Source organism: Eucalyptus grandis, chromosome 5 (genome assembly GCF_016545825.1).
Source record: "Eucalyptus grandis isolate ANBG69807.140 chromosome 5, ASM1654582v1, whole genome shotgun sequence".
Classification (NCBI taxonomy): Eukaryota; Viridiplantae; Streptophyta; class Magnoliopsida; order Myrtales; family Myrtaceae; genus Eucalyptus; species Eucalyptus grandis.
Window position 1 is genome coordinate 49,144,924 of NC_052616.1, and position 17,751 is coordinate 49,162,674.

Sequence of the window (17,751 nt, forward strand, 5' to 3'; positions counted from 1 at the left end):
TTTTGATAGCTTTCAATTCTCGCTCTAGCTATTGAAATTCCAACAAGAAATTCACATAGATTTTACAATTTAACTCAGCATTGACAACACTCAAGGAGGTCACTAACTTATATATATGTAGAAATAAAAAATTACAGAGCCAACTTATATATATGCGTCAAAATATATGTTGTGATAGATCTAGTCTTTTCGAGTCTTATTCATTGATCCCAAATGTGTTGATATGTAATTATTTTTTTAATATTTATATATAAGCCCTAAGCATAAACAAAAGAATTGCTTCCAGTGATTTATATGTACGATATTTTTAGAAATTTAAGTTATGAATTGACGTTTTAGTCTTCTTGCCACGAAATATCGTACATATAAATTGTAAATGGTTGAGGTTGTGGGTCTTCTGGCGGACGAGGAGCTAGAGCTCGTGGGTGTGCTCGTCGGCGGAGGTGGGTGACGAAGCTTGTCGACCTTTGAGGGAGCGGCAGAGGTGAGCCTCAAAGGCGGGAGGCAGAGGCGACTCAGAGGCGAGCATCAGTGGCAAGCGGCGGAGGTGGGTGACGAAGCTCGTCGACCTTCGAGGGAGCAGCAGAGGTGAGCCTCAAAGGCGAGCGGCAAAGGTGACTCAGAGGCAAGCTACGGCAGCGAGTGGCGAAGGCGAGTGGTGGAGGTGGCTCGGAGGAGAGCGGCGGAGGTGGGTTGAAAATGGGTCACTAACAAAGGGCAGTCCCTGAGGAAGTTCATGTTTTTTAGGTTTTAAAAATGGGTCGAAAATGGGTTAGAACGTGTGACCCATTTTCGATCCATATAGAATTGAACTTAAAACACCTTGACCCATTTTAGCTGGGTCATTACAACTTCATAACCCATATTTGACCCATTTGTGAAAAATATGGGTCCAAAATGACCCATTTTGCCACCTCTAAGTAGGATTCTCGAGACGTGATTGTATGACTTCTTAGAAATTCAGTGGAAGCTATATTTTCACAATTTACATCTAGATCTAAATCGTGAGCCTTTTTTTTACTCCCAATCTATATCTAAATTTGCAAGTTCCTTAAAGATGTTTCATTTGTGGTGGTTCAATATGTTGTCGTTGTCTTCATATGGCAATGGTGTTGAGAATGCCAAACTTATGCTCGCACTACAAGCCATAATGTTTTAGGGAAAGGTTTTGGAGTGTACCCATCACTAACGGTTCTAATGATTGGCTACTGATTATTTTTTTATGCTGTGATAGATCTAGTCTTTTGGAATCTTAGTCACTGATCCTAGATGTGTTGATATGTAATTATTTTTCTAATATTTATATATACGCCCTAAGCATAAACAAAAGAATTGCTTCTAGTGATTTATATGTACGATATTTTTACAAATTTAAGTTATGAATTGACATTTTAGTCTTCTTGCCACAAAAATGGCTAATCAAGATCGATCAATGCAAATTGCTTCGTTTGGCCGTGCGTATGTTCCTGTCGAGACTCGTCTTCATTTGGGCCTACGCCTTTTTAGATATTTCCCCCTTGACGACTTGTCTGCATATAAGTCAAGTATCTTTTTTTGACTTGTCTACATGTAAGTCAAAGGAGATTGAAACCATTAGGGTCAATTTTGTCGATCTAGTAAAGATATGAGTAGCCTTACTTGTATAAGGGCTAGGAAAAACCCTATCCAATCTTAGTCATTGATCCTTAGATGTGCTGATCTGTAATTATTTTTCTAATATTTATATATACGCCCTAAGCATAAACAAAAGAATTGCTTCCAGTGATTTATATGTACGATATTTTTAGAAATTTAAGTTATGAATTGACATTTTAGTCTTCTTGCCACAAAAATGGCTAATCAAGATCGATCAATGCAAATTGCTTCATTTGGCCGTGCGCGTGTTCCTGTCGAGACTCGTCTTCATTTGGGCCCATGCCTTTTTAGATATTTCCCCCTCGACGACTTGTCTACATATAAGTCAAGTATCTTTTTCTGACTTGTCTGCATGTAAGTCAAAGGAGATTGAAACCATTAGGGTCAATTTTGTCGATCTAGTAAAGATATGAGTAGCCTTACTTGTATAAGGGTTAGGAAAAACCCTATCCAATCTTAGTCACCGATCCCCATATGTGTTGATCTGTAATTATTTTTATAATATTTATATATACTCCCTACGCATAAACAAAAGAATTGCTTCCAGTGATTTATATGTATCATATTTTGGGTAATTTAAGTTATGAATTGTCCTTTTAGTCTTGCCACGAAAATGGCTAATCAAAATCAATCAATGCAAAATCCTTCGTTTGGCCCCGCGCGTGTTCCTGTCGAGACTCGTCTTCATTTGGCCTCATGCCTTTTTAGATATTTCCCCCTCAACGACTTGTTTGCATATAAGTCAAGTATCTTTTTTCAAGTTTTCTGCATGTAAGTCAAAGGAGATTGAAATCATTAGCGTCAATTTTTTCGATCTAGTAAAGATACAAGTAGGCTTACTCGTATAAGGGGTAGGAAAAGCCTATCCCATCTTAGTCACTGATCCTCAGATGTGTTGATCTCTAATTATTTTTATAATATTTATATATACTCTCTAAGCATAAACAAAAGAATTGCTTCCAGTGATTTATATGTAACATATTTTTGGTAATTTAAGTTATGAATTGACCTTTTAGTCTTCTTGCCACGAAAATGGCTAATGAAAATCAATCAATGCAAATTGCTTTGTTTGGCCTCGCGCGTGTTCCTGTCGAGATTCGTCTTCATTTGGCCCCACACCTTTTAGATATTTCCCCCTCGACGACTTGTCTACATATAAGTCAAGTATCTTTTTCCGATTTGTCTACATGTGAGTCAAAGGAGATTGAAACCATTAGGGTCAATTTTGTCGATCTAGTAAAGATATGAGTAGCCTTACCCGTATAAGGGGTAAAAAGAGCCCTATCTAATCTTAGTCATCGATCCCCAGATGTGTTGATCTGTAATATTTTTTATAATATTTACATATACACCCTAAGCATAAACAAAAGAATTGCTTCCAGTGATTTATATGTATCATAATTTTGGTAATTTAAGTGATGAATTGACCTTTTAGTCTTCTTGCCACGAAAATGGCTAATGAAAATCAATCAATGCAAATTGCTTCGTTTGGCCTCGCGTGTGTTCCCGCCGAGACTCGTCTTCATTTGGCCCCATGCCTTTTTAGATATTTCCCCCTCAATGACTTGTCTGCATATAAGTCAAGTATCTTTTTCTGACTTGTTTGCATGTAAGTTGAAGGAGATTGAAACCATTAGGGTCAATTTTGTCGATCTAGTAAAGATATGAGTAGCCTTACTCGTATAAGGGGTAGGAAAAACCCTATCCAATCTTAGTCACTGATCTTTAGATGTGTTGATCTGTAATTATTTTTATAATATTTATATATACTCCCTAAGCATAAACAAAAGAATTGCTTCCAATGATTTATTTGTATCATATTTTTGGTAATTTAAGTTATGAATTGACCTTTTAGTCTTCTTGCCACGAAAATGGCTAATGAAAATCAATCAATGCAAATTGCTTCGTTTGGCCCCGCGTGTGTTCCTGTCAAGACTCGGCTTCATTTGGCCCCACGCCTTTTTAGATATTTCCCCATCGACGACTTGTCTGCATATAAGTCAAGTATCTTTTTCCGATTTGTCTACATGTAAGTCAAAGGAGATTGAAACCATTAGGGTCAATTTTTTCGATCTAGTAAAGATACGAGTAGCCTTACTTGTATAAGGGGTAGGAAAAGCGCTATCCAATCTTAGTCACTGATCCCCAAATGTGTTGATCTGTAATTATTTTTCTAATATTTATACGCCTAAGCATAAACAAAAGAATGGCTTCCAATGATTTATATGTACGATATTTTTAGTAATTTAAGTTATGAATTGACCTTTTAGTCTTCTTGCCACGAAAATGACTAATGAAAATCAATCAATGCAAATTGTTTCGTCTGGCCTCGCGCGTGTTCCTGTTGAGACTCGTCTTCATTTGGCCCCATGCCTTTTTAGATATTTCCCCCTCGATGACTTGTCTGCATATAAGTCAAGTATCTTTTTCTGACTTGTTTGCATGTAAGTTGAAGGAGATCAAAACCATTAGGGTCAATTTTGTCGATCTAGTAAAGATATGAGTAGCCTTACTCGTATAAGGGGTAGGAAAAACCCTATCCAATCTTAGTCACTAATCTTTAGATGTGTTGATCTGTAATTATTTTTATAAGATTTATATATACTCCCTAAGCATAAACAAAAGAATTGCTTCAAGTGATTTATATTTTTAATTTTTTGGGTAATTTAAGTTATAAATTTACCTTTTAGTCTTCCTGCCATGAAAATGGCTAATGAAAATGAATCAATGCAAATTGCTTCGTTTGAACCCGCGCGTGTTCCTGTCAAGATGCGTGAATCACGTTACGCTCGCTTGTCTTCATTTGGCCCCACATGTTTTTGGATAGGTCATGCTACACTTCTCGTATCCTTCCCATTCTCTCTCTAGCTGTTGAAATCCCAGCAAGAAATTCACGTTGATTCTACAATTCAACTCGGTATGGACAACAATCGAGGAGGTCGTCAAGCAACTGCTGAGGAACATGGGATCGAGCTCATGAAGCGGCAGTTATTGCCTTCCATGTTACAAGATATTGAGGCAGCGCCGAAATTGTTGGCTGAATCAGCAGGCGAAAGCAACTGTAGCATCTTTAGAGTTCCTCAGGCACTTGCCGGAGGAAATGCCGAGGCGTCTCGGCCTCTTATCGTCTCTATTGGCCCATACCACCATGGGGAACCGCAGTTGCAGATGCTTCAGGAACACAAGTGGAGATACCTCCGCACCATGCTGGAACAAACTCAACCGCACGGTGTCGGCCTCGAGGACCTCATCAATACAGTGGCATTGAAAGTGGAAATGATTCGGCAGTGCTATTCAGAGAGCACCGAATGTTTCAGCGGACCTGACCTTGTGAAAATGATGGTTGTTGATGGATGCTTCATCATTCAATTCCTCCGTCAATTGGCAGAGGTCATACGGATGGATCCACCATTAAATAATTTATACGTGTTAAATTCTGTTGCACGGGACCTTCTTCGGCTTGAGAACCAGGTCCCATACTTTGTTCTCGAGGATTTGTTTGAAACAACGAATGTTCCAGAAGCAACGTGGTCCTTGGCCAATCTTGCCTCCCATTTCTTCAGCTGTTTCGACGTAGGACCCGACTATGTCTTGGAAATGCTTATCAATATAAAAGGAGTGCATTTACTCGATTCATTTCGTATGAGTTTAATGCCTCAGAGTCAACAAGACAATCCAGTAGAGAAGATTTCATATTGTCCTTTGATTAGATCTGCCTCCGAGCTCCGTCGAGTGGGAATTGGATTCAAGCAGGGGCAAGCCAGCACCTTCCTGGGGATCAAATTTGACAGTAAACGCAGAACCGTCAGAATTCCACAAATAAAAATAAATGATAATCTCAATTGCATCCTCACCAATATGGTTGCTTTTGAGCAGTGTCGTGGCCAAAGGGACGGGCACATAAGCGCCTATGTCAGATTCATGGGATGCCTCATTCACACTGTTGATGACGTACAGCTTTTGCGTAACCGTAAAGTCATATCAAATTATCATAAGAGCAATCAGGATGTCATATGCTTCTTCGGTGACCTTTGCAAAGACATCAGTATATACAGTTGGGAGACCTATCTAGCATCACACTTTTCATTTTTAGACAAGTCTTTGAAGTATGAGCAAGCTTATCTTTGCTGGGCACAACTCCTAAATGCTTTTCATGACAACCCATGGTCGGCTCTTTCAGGCTTAGCCGTTGTAGTGATGCTTGTAGGCATCATTCAAACAGTGTATGCTGTGTTGCAGTACTATCATCCCAAGTAGCAGGAAGCATATAGAAGTTGTGTCTTCCAATTTCATTACATATATATAGACTATGTTTTTAGTGAATCTTTTGAGTTGTTGATACTTTTCTCGTGACCAGATCATTCTTGAGTATGTGGATTAATAGTTATCATCACTAAAGTGGTGATCACTAGGGCATAAAAGAATGTTTGCATAAGTAATGACGATTGATTCCATGAATTAGACAGTACTAGGTATTGGGAAAGAAAATAGTAAGTGTCGCATGGTAGCACGTTATGCACCTTAGACTGGCATAAATCGACGGGCGCCTTGTAACGCCCAACAGAAGCCATGCTTCCCAAATGCCTGTACATGAATGGGTCTCCTAGAGGTATGTCTTTCGAACAAAATGCCTTCCCTCCATTTTGCTTCCCTATCCTACGAAACAGCTCCTCCAAGAATTTCCCTTCCCTTTCCATGACTTGTTTCAGAAATCAGCATTCAAGTTATTTCTGAGGAAATAAACCCTTTATGCAATGAGAAAGAGATAGTGAATGACCAATTCTAGTTTCAAATGGAAGGATTCATGCCACATCTTGTACAAAGTAGAGCAAGGAGATGAAGATTGTCGATCAAATGAAGAGCTATAGTGAGACATCTTTAAAGGAATTAGACAGGGTGACTGAACCTAAGCTAAAGCGGGAAATAGTAGCCTCCCTATTTGTTCAAGAAAACCCGCACAATCCCCCAGCGCAAACACATCTTCCATTGAAGGTACCCTCAACCATTCGTCAACCCCAATCCTGAAATAGTTGAGAGGACAAATCATATGATTTGGAAGGTGGTAAAATGCTAAAATCATATTGTCCCAAAGTTCTTTTCTCGAGATTGCTATTGTAGAGTTAGATGACCAAGGAGAGAAGAAATCTTATTTCCTCACCTTCCACCAGGGGATTTGGGAAGATCAAGTGACTTGATAAACTCCTAGGGTCCAACACTAGTGGACCAGACTAGGAGGCCGTATGAACATCCGTACCGTCATTCAATACAATTTTCTTCGCATGCACCTCTTTCACCACGCCTCCTTTAAGATGAACACCAGACTAGGGATTAAAAGCATTAAATCAGCACCAAAATGAACTGCTGGAAAAGATGATGGTAACTGGAGAAAGAAAATCAACTTACCCTTGTTAGATGATTAGTCGCATATTGCCGTAAGCCAACATCAAACGACAACAGGATTTTGTTTGCCTGTTAAAGTGTGTACTTGTCAATTCATGTTACATTTTTCCAAACTGACGCTAGCATCTGTATGTGAGTGTGTATGAGTACCTCAATAATGGTGACTTGAATGTAATCCTTAACATGAGGAAAACGTTCACGGACATCTTTCATGATAAAATCACTTAATTCACTGCTGAACTCCACCCCAGTTGGTCCACCTCCAATGACGACACAGTGTAAAAGGCGTTTCCTCTCTTTTAAATTAGGAAATAATCCATAATTTAAAAGGATACTCAATATTTTAAATAGCATAATACATCCAAAAATTCAATCATATGCATCAATAATATTTTAAATAAGGAAATGAAATATTTAAAAATCAAATTAGACAAGATTTTGCCTAATCCAAATATTGGCTTCCAAATTTAGATCTATGAACAAGGACTCACGAATCACGACCGGGACTCGCCGTGGTCGACAAGCAATCGGGCGTCAGATGGTGAATCACGATGGTCTGATTGGTGAACTGATCTCGTTAATGGGACGAAGACGTGGCTGCTTCCGCCTTGATGAACAACGAGAAAGCTTCAGGACCGCTTAAGAAACTAGCAAAACGTAAGGGGAGTGCAGCAACAAGGATTCGACTAGGCTAGGACCTCGCGGTAGCGTGGAGCAGCTACTAGAGGAAAATTGTCAAAAAAGTGCTAAATTAGAAGCAATATCAAAATATTATCAAAATATTACAAGAGGAATTCTTTAACGTGTCGTAGTTTTGACATTGTAAGATAAACAATCACAACTAAATTATAGGAAATGTAAAATAAAAAATAAAAAAGTGACTTTTACTAGAGAGTGATACTCTCCCAAAACGTTGCTGGATACAATATTAACGTGTGTATATATGCAGCAATAAAACGTTTTAAAAAATCTACACAAGCAAATAAAGGCATGTCCATTCAGTTTAAATTGGAACTTTTTCTTACTTAAATTACTCGAACAATTCATTAATTCCTGAAAATATGAGTGCAATTTAATATTTAGTTTCACTTGGAAGTAAATTGTGCAAAATTCAAAATCACATCACCTTAGACATGGAAGAATCTTCTCATGATGTTCGAATTTTATAAGTTCATTTGGAGCCAATCCATAGTAGTAGCAATCCATACATCAATTACTTAGTCTTAATATATTTTGTCCAGAATGTTGTCTAGAATGTTTGTATGTGTATATATAAATATGCAGGCACTTGAAGATACGTAGTTACTTTGTATCCAAATCTTAATTTACAAAAGTAAGTAGATTCATAATGATTTTCTATATTTTTCCTTATTTTTTCCGTACTAAATCATTGACTTCGGCTACTTACATGTTGTCTTTTGTGTGCCTTCTTCACCACGCGCCCACCGTAGTTCCTAGAAAAATGTATTGTTTCTAAGGCACCTCCTTAAATAATTGGGCAATGCAGAGACTGATGTTCATATCCATTCATATTATGAAATTTCAATTTTTTTTTGTCTTTCTTTTTGTGCGTGGCTTCTTATCCTCGCCTTACTTTTCAAACCGGTCATGTCAATTTTTTATGAGGACGTGTTTTTTTCCAATAGTTGTTGCGACGATAATTATTTGGGAGAAAAACAAGACGGAAAGAGAGGCGGCTGACTATAAGTCCATTTTCGATCTAATGGCGGGCGATAATTGTCAATTAGCAGCCCAAAGTTGACAGTCATCGTCAGCCATCGCTTATGAAGCCCTCGATGATTTTGCCGGGGGGAAGACAAGCCCTCTTTAGTTTGGTTCTCCAGCTTGGTTCCATGACCTTTTAAAATCTCTACATGTCCCTCATATTTTTCATGAATACACTAAACTTCTGATATCCTTTGTTTCTCTCTCTAGCTATTGAAATCCCAGCAAGAAATTCACGTTGATTCTACAATTTAACTCGGCATGGACAACAATCAAGGAGGTCGTCAAGCAACTGCCGAGGAACATGAGATCGAGCTCATGAAGCAGCAGTTATTGCCTTCCATGTCAGAAGATATTGAGGCGGCGCTGAAATGTTTGAATGAATCAGCAGGCAGAAGCAGATGTAGCATCTTCAGAGTCCCTGAGGCGATTGGCGGAGGTATTGCCGAGGCATGCCGGCCCTCGCATCGTCTCTATTGGCCTGTACCATCATGGAGAATCGCAGTTGGAAATGATTCAGGGGCCCAAGTGGAGATACCTCCATGCTATGTTGGGCCGAACTCAACTGCTTGGTGTCCGCCTTGTAAACCTCATCGATGTAGTGGCCCCAAAAGAGAGAATGATCCGGCAGTGCTACTCGGAGAGCACCGACAATTTCAGCGGACCTAATCTTGTGAGAATGATGGTCCTCGATGGATGCTTCATCATTGAGCTCCTCCGTCAAGTAGGGAGGGCCGTACCTCATATGGATAGGCCCCTATTATGTAATACATATGTGAAAGCTTGTGTTATGCAGGACCTTCTACGACTTGAGAACCAGGCACCCTACTTCGTTCTTAAGGATTTGTTTGAAACGACAATTGTTCCAGAGGCAACCTCGTCCTTGGCCGATCTTATCTTCAATTTCTTCATTTGCATCCTGAAAGGACCTGGCAATGTCAGGGAAAGACGGATAAATCGGAAAGGAGTGCACTTACTTGACGAATTTCGTTTGAGCTTAATACCTTCGGATCAACAAGACAATCAAGTAAACAAGAGCCCATCTATTCCTATGATCATATCTGCTTCCGAGTTGCGTCGAGTGGGAATTGGATTCAAGCAGAGGGAAGCCAACACCTTCCTGGAGATCAAATTTGACAGAAAACGCAGAATTATTGGAATTCCGAAAATAACAATAGATGACGACGACCTCAATTGGATCCTCCCCAATATGGTTGCCTTTGAACAGTGTTGTGGCTGCAGAAATGATAGTCATGTAACTGCCTATGCCATGTTCATGGGAAGTCTCATTCACACGGTCGATGATGTACAACTTTTGCACAAATGTAAAGTCATCTCAAATCATGGCATGAGCAATAGGGAATTTGCACGCTTCTTCAATGACATCCGTAAGGTTGCTCCTTTCGAGCTCGTTGAAGAGAGCTATCTAGAGTCGCAATTTGCAATTTTAAACGAGTCTCTTAAGTGTGGACAGGCTTACCATTGCCGGGCACAACTCCTAAATACTTTTCATGATAATCCATGGTCGGCTCTTTCAGGCTTAGCTGTTGTATTAACGCTTGTAGGCATCATTCAAACAGTGTATGTCGTGTTGCAATACCATTATCCCAAGTAGCAAGAAGCATATAGAGCTAGATATTCCATATTGATTTCATTATATATATAGACTCTGTTTTCAGTGAATCTTTTGAGTTGTTGATACTTTCCTTGTGATAAGATCAATCTTGAGTATGTGGATAAGCAGTTATCATCACTAAAGTGGTGATCACTAGGAGAGAGCACAAACCGATGATCCCATTCCGCCTGGGAATCTAGAATTTACTTTGCCCTAGGCCGAGCCACTTCCAAGTTCCGTAAAACAAAGGACCGGATCGGCCAGTTAAATGGTGTTCTATAACTAATAAAACCAAAGTCACACGACAAAAAAGGTGTACTGGTGCAAAAACCATCTTTATTTTATAGCCATGCTAAATACTTGTGTTACAAATAAATGAACCTTTCCACCCAAAAAGAGCCCAATGCATCATAAAATGCATCTCTACCATTGTCAATCTATTCTCTAGTTGTCTTTGCCAAATACTAGAGTCATCGCCCAGTTCACTGCAACGTAGAACTTGTTCCTCCAGCTGACTACCCTCACGAGATAAGTCAAACGCCAAACCAACCAACTCACAAATCCTATGTGTGATATCCCCTTGGCGTCTTGCATAAAAGAATGTTTGCATAAGTAACGACGATTGATTCCATGAATCACAGGGAAAGGATTTTTGTGGGTATAAGAAAAAAGACTTTCATCATAGATAATGTGGTCATTGGCACCTGAATTAATTATTCTTACATCATTAAAAATGGAATTAAGACAATATGAAGTACCTAAGAAACTTGCCCCTTTATTAGAAGTTTCCAACTGTCTCAATGCCCTCATGATTTGCCAATACTGATTTTGAGTGATGGATTGATTGGTATTGTGCCCAGTGACTTCATTAGCCTAAGATTCCTTTTTTTCTTTCTCCCCAAGTTTACCGTGCAATTTCCAACAGATTTCTACCGTGTGATGAGGGCATTTGCAATAATCACAATATAATTTCCCCTTTGCTTAAAAATTTCCTTTCAAGGATGATGTGTGATGTGGTGTTACAAGAGCCATGAGATCCTTTAAAAGCAGGTACCATTGTAGCTTGTTGAGGGCCGTTGGATTTGGTTGAAGCCATGGCTAAATTATAGCCATTTGATCTAGGGATCAAATTGTAACCATCCATCTGAAAGGGACTAGGGCTCCCTTCTTCTTTGAAGGACGCACCAACAGCAGTAGCAAATCGTCGGGCTACTTCTCCATGGGAATCGAGGTATTGACTTGTTGGAGCAAAGCCAGCTAGGAGGCCACCAGCCGGTGGTGTTCCGGATTCGAGGCAGCAAGCCGGGCAAGAAGTCGCCAGTCACGGACTGTCTAAATCTGAAGGTGGATGGTCTAGATCCGAAAGCAACAAGGGCGATTCCCTCTTCGGTTTGTGTGTGTTCAACCATGGCTCTCCTTTGGCTCTCCTCTTAGACCGCTAGTTGATATATCCGCCCGAGCGATAGCGCCGGTTCCATCGCAAGAATTTGGGACCTGAAATATGAGTAATTCTCACTCAAGATCAGTTAAAAAAGGGTTGCTCTCTCTCTTCACGTATCGCTTGATATTGTTGAAGCATTTCGTCTAGCTCCTCGTGTTGCTCTTCAACCGCCTTGAGCTCGTTCTACAGAGCCGAGAGTCGATTGAAGCATGTTGTGATGGATTGATTTCCTTGTTTTAGTTCCGACATGGCTTCGGTGAGAGAGAAGATTTTGGCCCGGGTCGAGTTTTCCGTACATCTCACAGATGTTATCCCAATCGCCCTCGAATCTTTGATTGATGGAAGTCCAGCGGCCACCTTGGGAGCAAGGCAATTTCCGATCCACATTGAGCTGGTTGCATCTACACTAGTGTTGGCATGAGCACTCATTGGACGGAAAAGGCATGGTTCTTTCGAAGAACCCGTCTTTGTCTTTAGTGACCAACGCCCACCTGAGATCTTGAGCCCAGGCACTGTAATATTCGAGTCCGGTGAGCAGCAAGGAGATGAGTCATAATTCGAGGTTGTCACTTAGAGATGCATAGAGTGGGTTGCCAAGCTCTGGCCGGCCGCTATTGGCTAGGACGGCAAACGGCAGAAAGCAATGCCTCAAAGTCGGAAAGGGGTTTGCCCCCTAACCTTGCGATATGGGCTCGGGTCCTAGGCCTGGACCCACCCAGCCCATTCCGACGTTGAAGGGATTCTGTCCTCCTTCAGTGGACTAGGCTCCAGGATGCGGAAATCCTTCTCCAGGTTTGCCATACGAAGCCCATGGCTGAGTTCGCCCAGCTGCCCATGTTCCTTGGAATGGGAACCACTAGACTGGCGGTCGCTGAACTAGGCTAGAAAAATTTCCTAGAGCAAGGGCCAGATATCAGAAGTGATTTGAGTTGTGGAACGCTCATCTTCAGCTGGATCAACCTGACCTAGATTTTGAGGTGAATTCGGGGTCTCCTCTACTGAAGTATTCCCTTTGGCATTCTTGGCCATGATATGTGTAGAGATGAATTCCTACTGTGCGCGCTAGTTTGCTTTGCAGGCTCTTATTTGCAATAGCAAAAACTAGAAGGGAACTGAGGCAATTCGTGAATGTTGCAGAAGCTAGGTTGAAGAGCTCTGATACTATGTCAGAGTTTGAAGAATAGGCCAAGAATGAGACAACGACTCATAATCTTTGTATATTTTTGGTCGTATATGTTTACTTTGTATAAGCTCCTAGTTGTAATACAATGAATGTCTAACTAAGGAAAATAAAGGAAGATACATCAAATCCAATCCAATTACAAGTTGACATAATTAACGAACTATAATTTCTTGCAATCTTGGATTGATCGATTATAATCTTCGGTCCGATCCTCGCATATCTCCAACAGTGGGAATATATAACACAAGACAGAGAACAGCGATTCGGCACTATGTTCAGCAAATCCAAATTACACATGTGATCATGTCAAATGGTTACCGACTCAGACTGCTCCAGGTGAACAACACTAACAACCCAGTGGCCACCCTTCCAATTTGGAAGGGAAATGTAAGGGGTTCATACCCCCACTTTCTCATGGGGATTGGGGTGGGGACGATTTCATTTCAAGAGTGGGTTTCGACTCCCACGCCCTGTACGGAGATAGGGCAAAAGTCTGAGCGTGAGTGTTAGAATATGATTAGAGTAGGACCGACAAAAAAAAAAAAACAACCCTAACAAATTTCCAAGTCAAACGATTACAGGGAGCTTTTATCACCTATGAGAGACATTTTATCAAACATATAACGTGCGTCTGAGTTTTGGTCCAGCATGCTTTGGACCAAACTCAACACCTCTTCTTTTTATCATTTTTTATTCATTTCATTATATTCATTCATTTTTATTTTATCATTTAATCAATTCTCTCCTAAACTGAGCCTTTATGCGATGAGAAAAAGGGATAGTGAATGCCCACTTCCAATTTCCTTTTTTTTTCTTTTTGTTTTTTTGGTCAAAGGAGGTTTATTGAGTCAAAACGTTCTTATATATCCGGGCTCACAGCAGGAGCGCCAAGACAAGGTAAGTCCCATAATGCCCAGGGGATGCGCTACCCAATTAGGAAGGAAAAGGTTAAGTACGAAGTAGAACGAGGAAATAAAGTGTTGGAAAAAAATATTAGATAATATAAAATATAAGAATCGTTATAAATTTGTTGAAAAATATGAGAAAAAAATTAATTATCTAAGGCTTGCAAGAACTGTCTTTAAGAATAATTCTATCCCTTGGAGTACGAAACTCGGTGCACAAGGCTCTAGCAATTATTCTTCTACAATACAATAGAAATTCTTCGGAAGGAACTAGAGCAATGTTATGTGTATAACTCCAGCAAAGAAACAAAAAGGAAAAGAAATTTTCTTTTTAAATTCATTCTCTTCAAAGGTTGTGTTTTGAAATTTTTATATTCAAACGAAAAAAAAGAGCAATTAAGAAGACTGGTATAAATTTATTGATAATTAATAGATGATTGTTATGTAGCCATTACAAATTATGAAGGATTTATTAAGAAATAAATCAAATGTTACAAAGCCTTCAAATGGCCTTACAAAGCCGTAATAAAACATTACAAAAATTTTTATATTTATAGTGGATAAAAACTATTAAAAATTAATGACGGTAAAAAACCATTATAAAATCAGTAACTTTTAATATTTCAAAACTATTGATATATCCAACGTCCAATTCAAAGATTTTTTGTTGAGAAGTTGAAGCGTGGAGATCAACACACTTAAAGAGAAACATTAGAATATGTATTTATTAGTTAATTCTTTGAATAGAACGTCGACGAGAAAAGGATAAGGTTCAAAATTAGTTGTCACAAAAAAAATTATGAAACATATAAATCCTGAAAAGTGGCTTTTGTGTGTTTGCTAAATCACACAGAAACCACCCACGTATTTTCCACCTATATTAGAGTTTGCAATAAAAAATTACAAAGCCAACTTATATATATATACCTTTTACATTTTAGGAAGATAGATTCCTGGGAATTTACAAAATATTAAACTAGATATAAAGCAACGAACTGAAAGCAACACTACAATAAAGACTCTTTTTCAAAGCGCACCAATCTTGGGAGCCGGCAACTTTCTATGAATTTTGTTTAATTACTATCATCGTGCTCTTCCTCTGTGATGTTTAGCAATGGCGCTTCTCTAAAGCGGGGAAGATTCTGGGCTACGGTGGTGAGTAATCGTAGTGTCGAGTGAGGATCCGACGAAGAATGGTTGAGAGGAAGGAGAGACGGCCTGTCCCATAGAGAGAAGTTGAGCGTTTTTCCCCTCCGTTATCCCTCCCTCTCGCTTCCCTTGCTCTTCTCTTCTACGGTGCTGGCCCATCCTCCCTTGTGTCTCGTCTGCGAACGGTTGCGTGGGGAATTAGATATGAAAAAACCAAGTAGAGTTCTTAATTGGTGAATTAGATTTATTGACAAAAAATAAAAAATTACATGCAATTGATGTTTATAGATTGTTCTAGGAAGATTAATGTAGACAGAGTGATAATAAGTTTTTTGCCTAATAAATGTTGTCTAATTATTTTTAAGGGAAGTGGGAGGAATGGAGCTTTGTGGGGATGTGGCTGAACTACAAAACTGCATTCTACACCCACCGTGGTTCCTAAAAAGATCTTTCGTTGCTTTGGCACCTCCCTAATAAATGGGCTGTCAAGATATTGAACTTCATATTCATTCATATTATGAAATTTCGATTTTTTTTTTTTTTTTGTCTTTCTTCTTGTACTACTTGCATTTTATCTTTCGAGTGGCTTCTTGTCCTCACCTAAACTTCTCAAACCGGTCATTTTATATTTCTACGAGCACGTGTTGTTATAATAGCAATGATGGAGAAAATAGTAATTTTTTTTTTTTATTTTCTAAATAACAATAACTTTAAAATTCACAAAAAAACACATAGAAAGAAAATAATTATGTCAAAGGAGACTAAAACCATTTAGGTCGATTTTGTCGATCTAGCAAAGAGATGAGTGGCCTTACTTGTATAAGGGGTAGGAAGAGTCCTACCCAATCCTAGTCACTGGTGGCTGGATATGTTGATCTGTAATTATTTTTATAAGATTTATATATACTCCCTAAGCATAAACAAAAGAATTGCTTAGTGTGATTTATATTTTTAATTTTTTGGGTAATTTAAGTTATGAATTTACCTTTTAGTCTTCCTGCGATGAAAATGGCTAATCAAAATCCATCAATGCAAATTGCTTTGTTCGGCCGCACGCGTTTTTGGATAGGTGAAGCGCTTCAACGTTGAGAAACATGTTGGTGTGTTTTTTGCTGCTGTTGGACTCCAATACGCCTCCAAATGTCTTTGAAAGGAGATGGTCTATCAACTCGATCAAATAAAGGGCATTTCCAACAAAAGATCGTTACTGACTTCTTTAAATTGGTAAAAAAAAAGATGCAGTTACTTATAAAAGAGAACAAAAGCTTGGGTGAAGAAGTTAGAAGAAACCATTGCAACTTGTTTGATAATAACTGGGAGAATTAAAGAGTTAAAAAATACCAGCAGGTTGTGAGAAAATATCGAGGACCATACAGGCATTAAAATCCGATATTTGACCTCCGGACACGTCAGCTTCTTATATTTCACATTTGAGATGGGTAGCTTTAGAACATGAAAAATGGATAAAGTTTTTCATGCTTCATGCATCTATGGGTATCTATATAAAAGATTAGAACCTTAAGGCTCTGTACGTTTCGCGGAAAATAATTTCCAGAAAAACGTTTTCTAGATTTTCCGGCGTTTGTTTCACGGAAAATGAATTCCTTAGGAAAAATGTTTTCCATAAAAGAAAAAAAAGTCTTCTAAATTAGGGGAAATTTTTTTGCACTTTTCAAAAGTGGAAAACATTTTCCTCACTTGATCTCTCTTATCTCACACTTCTACAAATCCCCACTTCCTCCTCCCCTTTCTTTTTCTTTTTTTTAGTTGAATTATTTTTTAATTTTATTTTTCTTTTTTAATTTGAATTTTTTAAATTTTCCTTTTCTTTTCTATTTGCTTTTTTTTTTTTTTTTTTTTTTTTTGTTTCCCATCTTCTTCTTTCTTGGCTAGTTGTTGGTCGTTGCTAGGCGAACCTCAAGCTTGTCGATCTCAAGCTCGCACTCTGCATTCTTACTTATCATTTTCTTTATTTACTCTACCTTGCAATTGTACATTGCTCAAGCAAAGGGCTCTATATGTTTTGCTTCTTTCTTTTTCTTTTCTTTTGTTTATTAGAACACAAAAGACGCAGGGGGAAAACATGCCACTCAACTGGAAGATTCTTATGAGGGCTATACATGTTTTGCTTCTTTTCTCTTTTGTTTCTTTTTAAAATCCATACGAACATTTTTTAGAGTAGATGAGCATTTGACGACAATAAGGGAATAAAGTTATAAAGTAAGTTTGCTCGGATTTAAAAGCAAGTTCATATTTGATGGATTTATAGGTCGGTAAGTGATGCATGCTTAAGTGGTGAAGTTTTAGAAAATATTTTCCTTATCAACACCAGAAAATATTTTCTAGAACATTTTCAGATTTTAATCGAACACCATAAAATATTGTCATTTTCCTAGAAAATGATTTCTAGGAAAACATTTCCGGAAATGACCCATTTTCCACAAAACGAACGGACCCAATCAACTTTTTATTTTTAACTTCATTTTTTTAGTCGAACTCCACCTTATTTTAAAAATATCTTTTTTGTACATGAAAAGTTATACATAGTAGAACTAGGGACAAGTTCAGTAAGAGTGCTATAACCTTCTTCTTCTTCTTCTTCTTCTTTTGTTTTGTTTTTTTTTTTTTTTTTCCGTTTTGCTTACTTAAATACCACATTAGAATAAAATCGATCATTTAAGTGTAATTTTCCGCAAAT

At 38.6% G+C, this 17,751-nt stretch overlaps 1 protein-coding gene and 1 pseudogene across 1 annotated transcript; one reads left to right on the top strand and one right to left on the bottom strand.

Annotated features, from left to right (window-relative positions):
• Nucleotides 1-7,389, bottom strand: part of LOC120293979 — a 52,888-nt pseudogene extending 45,499 nt beyond the window's left edge.
• Nucleotides 7,390-9,139: 1,750 nt separating this feature from the next.
• LOC104447279 (UPF0481 protein At3g47200) lies at nucleotides 9,140-10,375 on the top strand. The gene has a single exon (XM_010061038.1). The coding sequence runs from the start codon at nucleotides 9,140-9,142 to the stop codon at nucleotides 10,373-10,375; it is 1,236 nt and encodes a 411-aa protein (XP_010059340.1).
• Nucleotides 10,376-17,751: the final 7,376 nt, after the last annotated feature.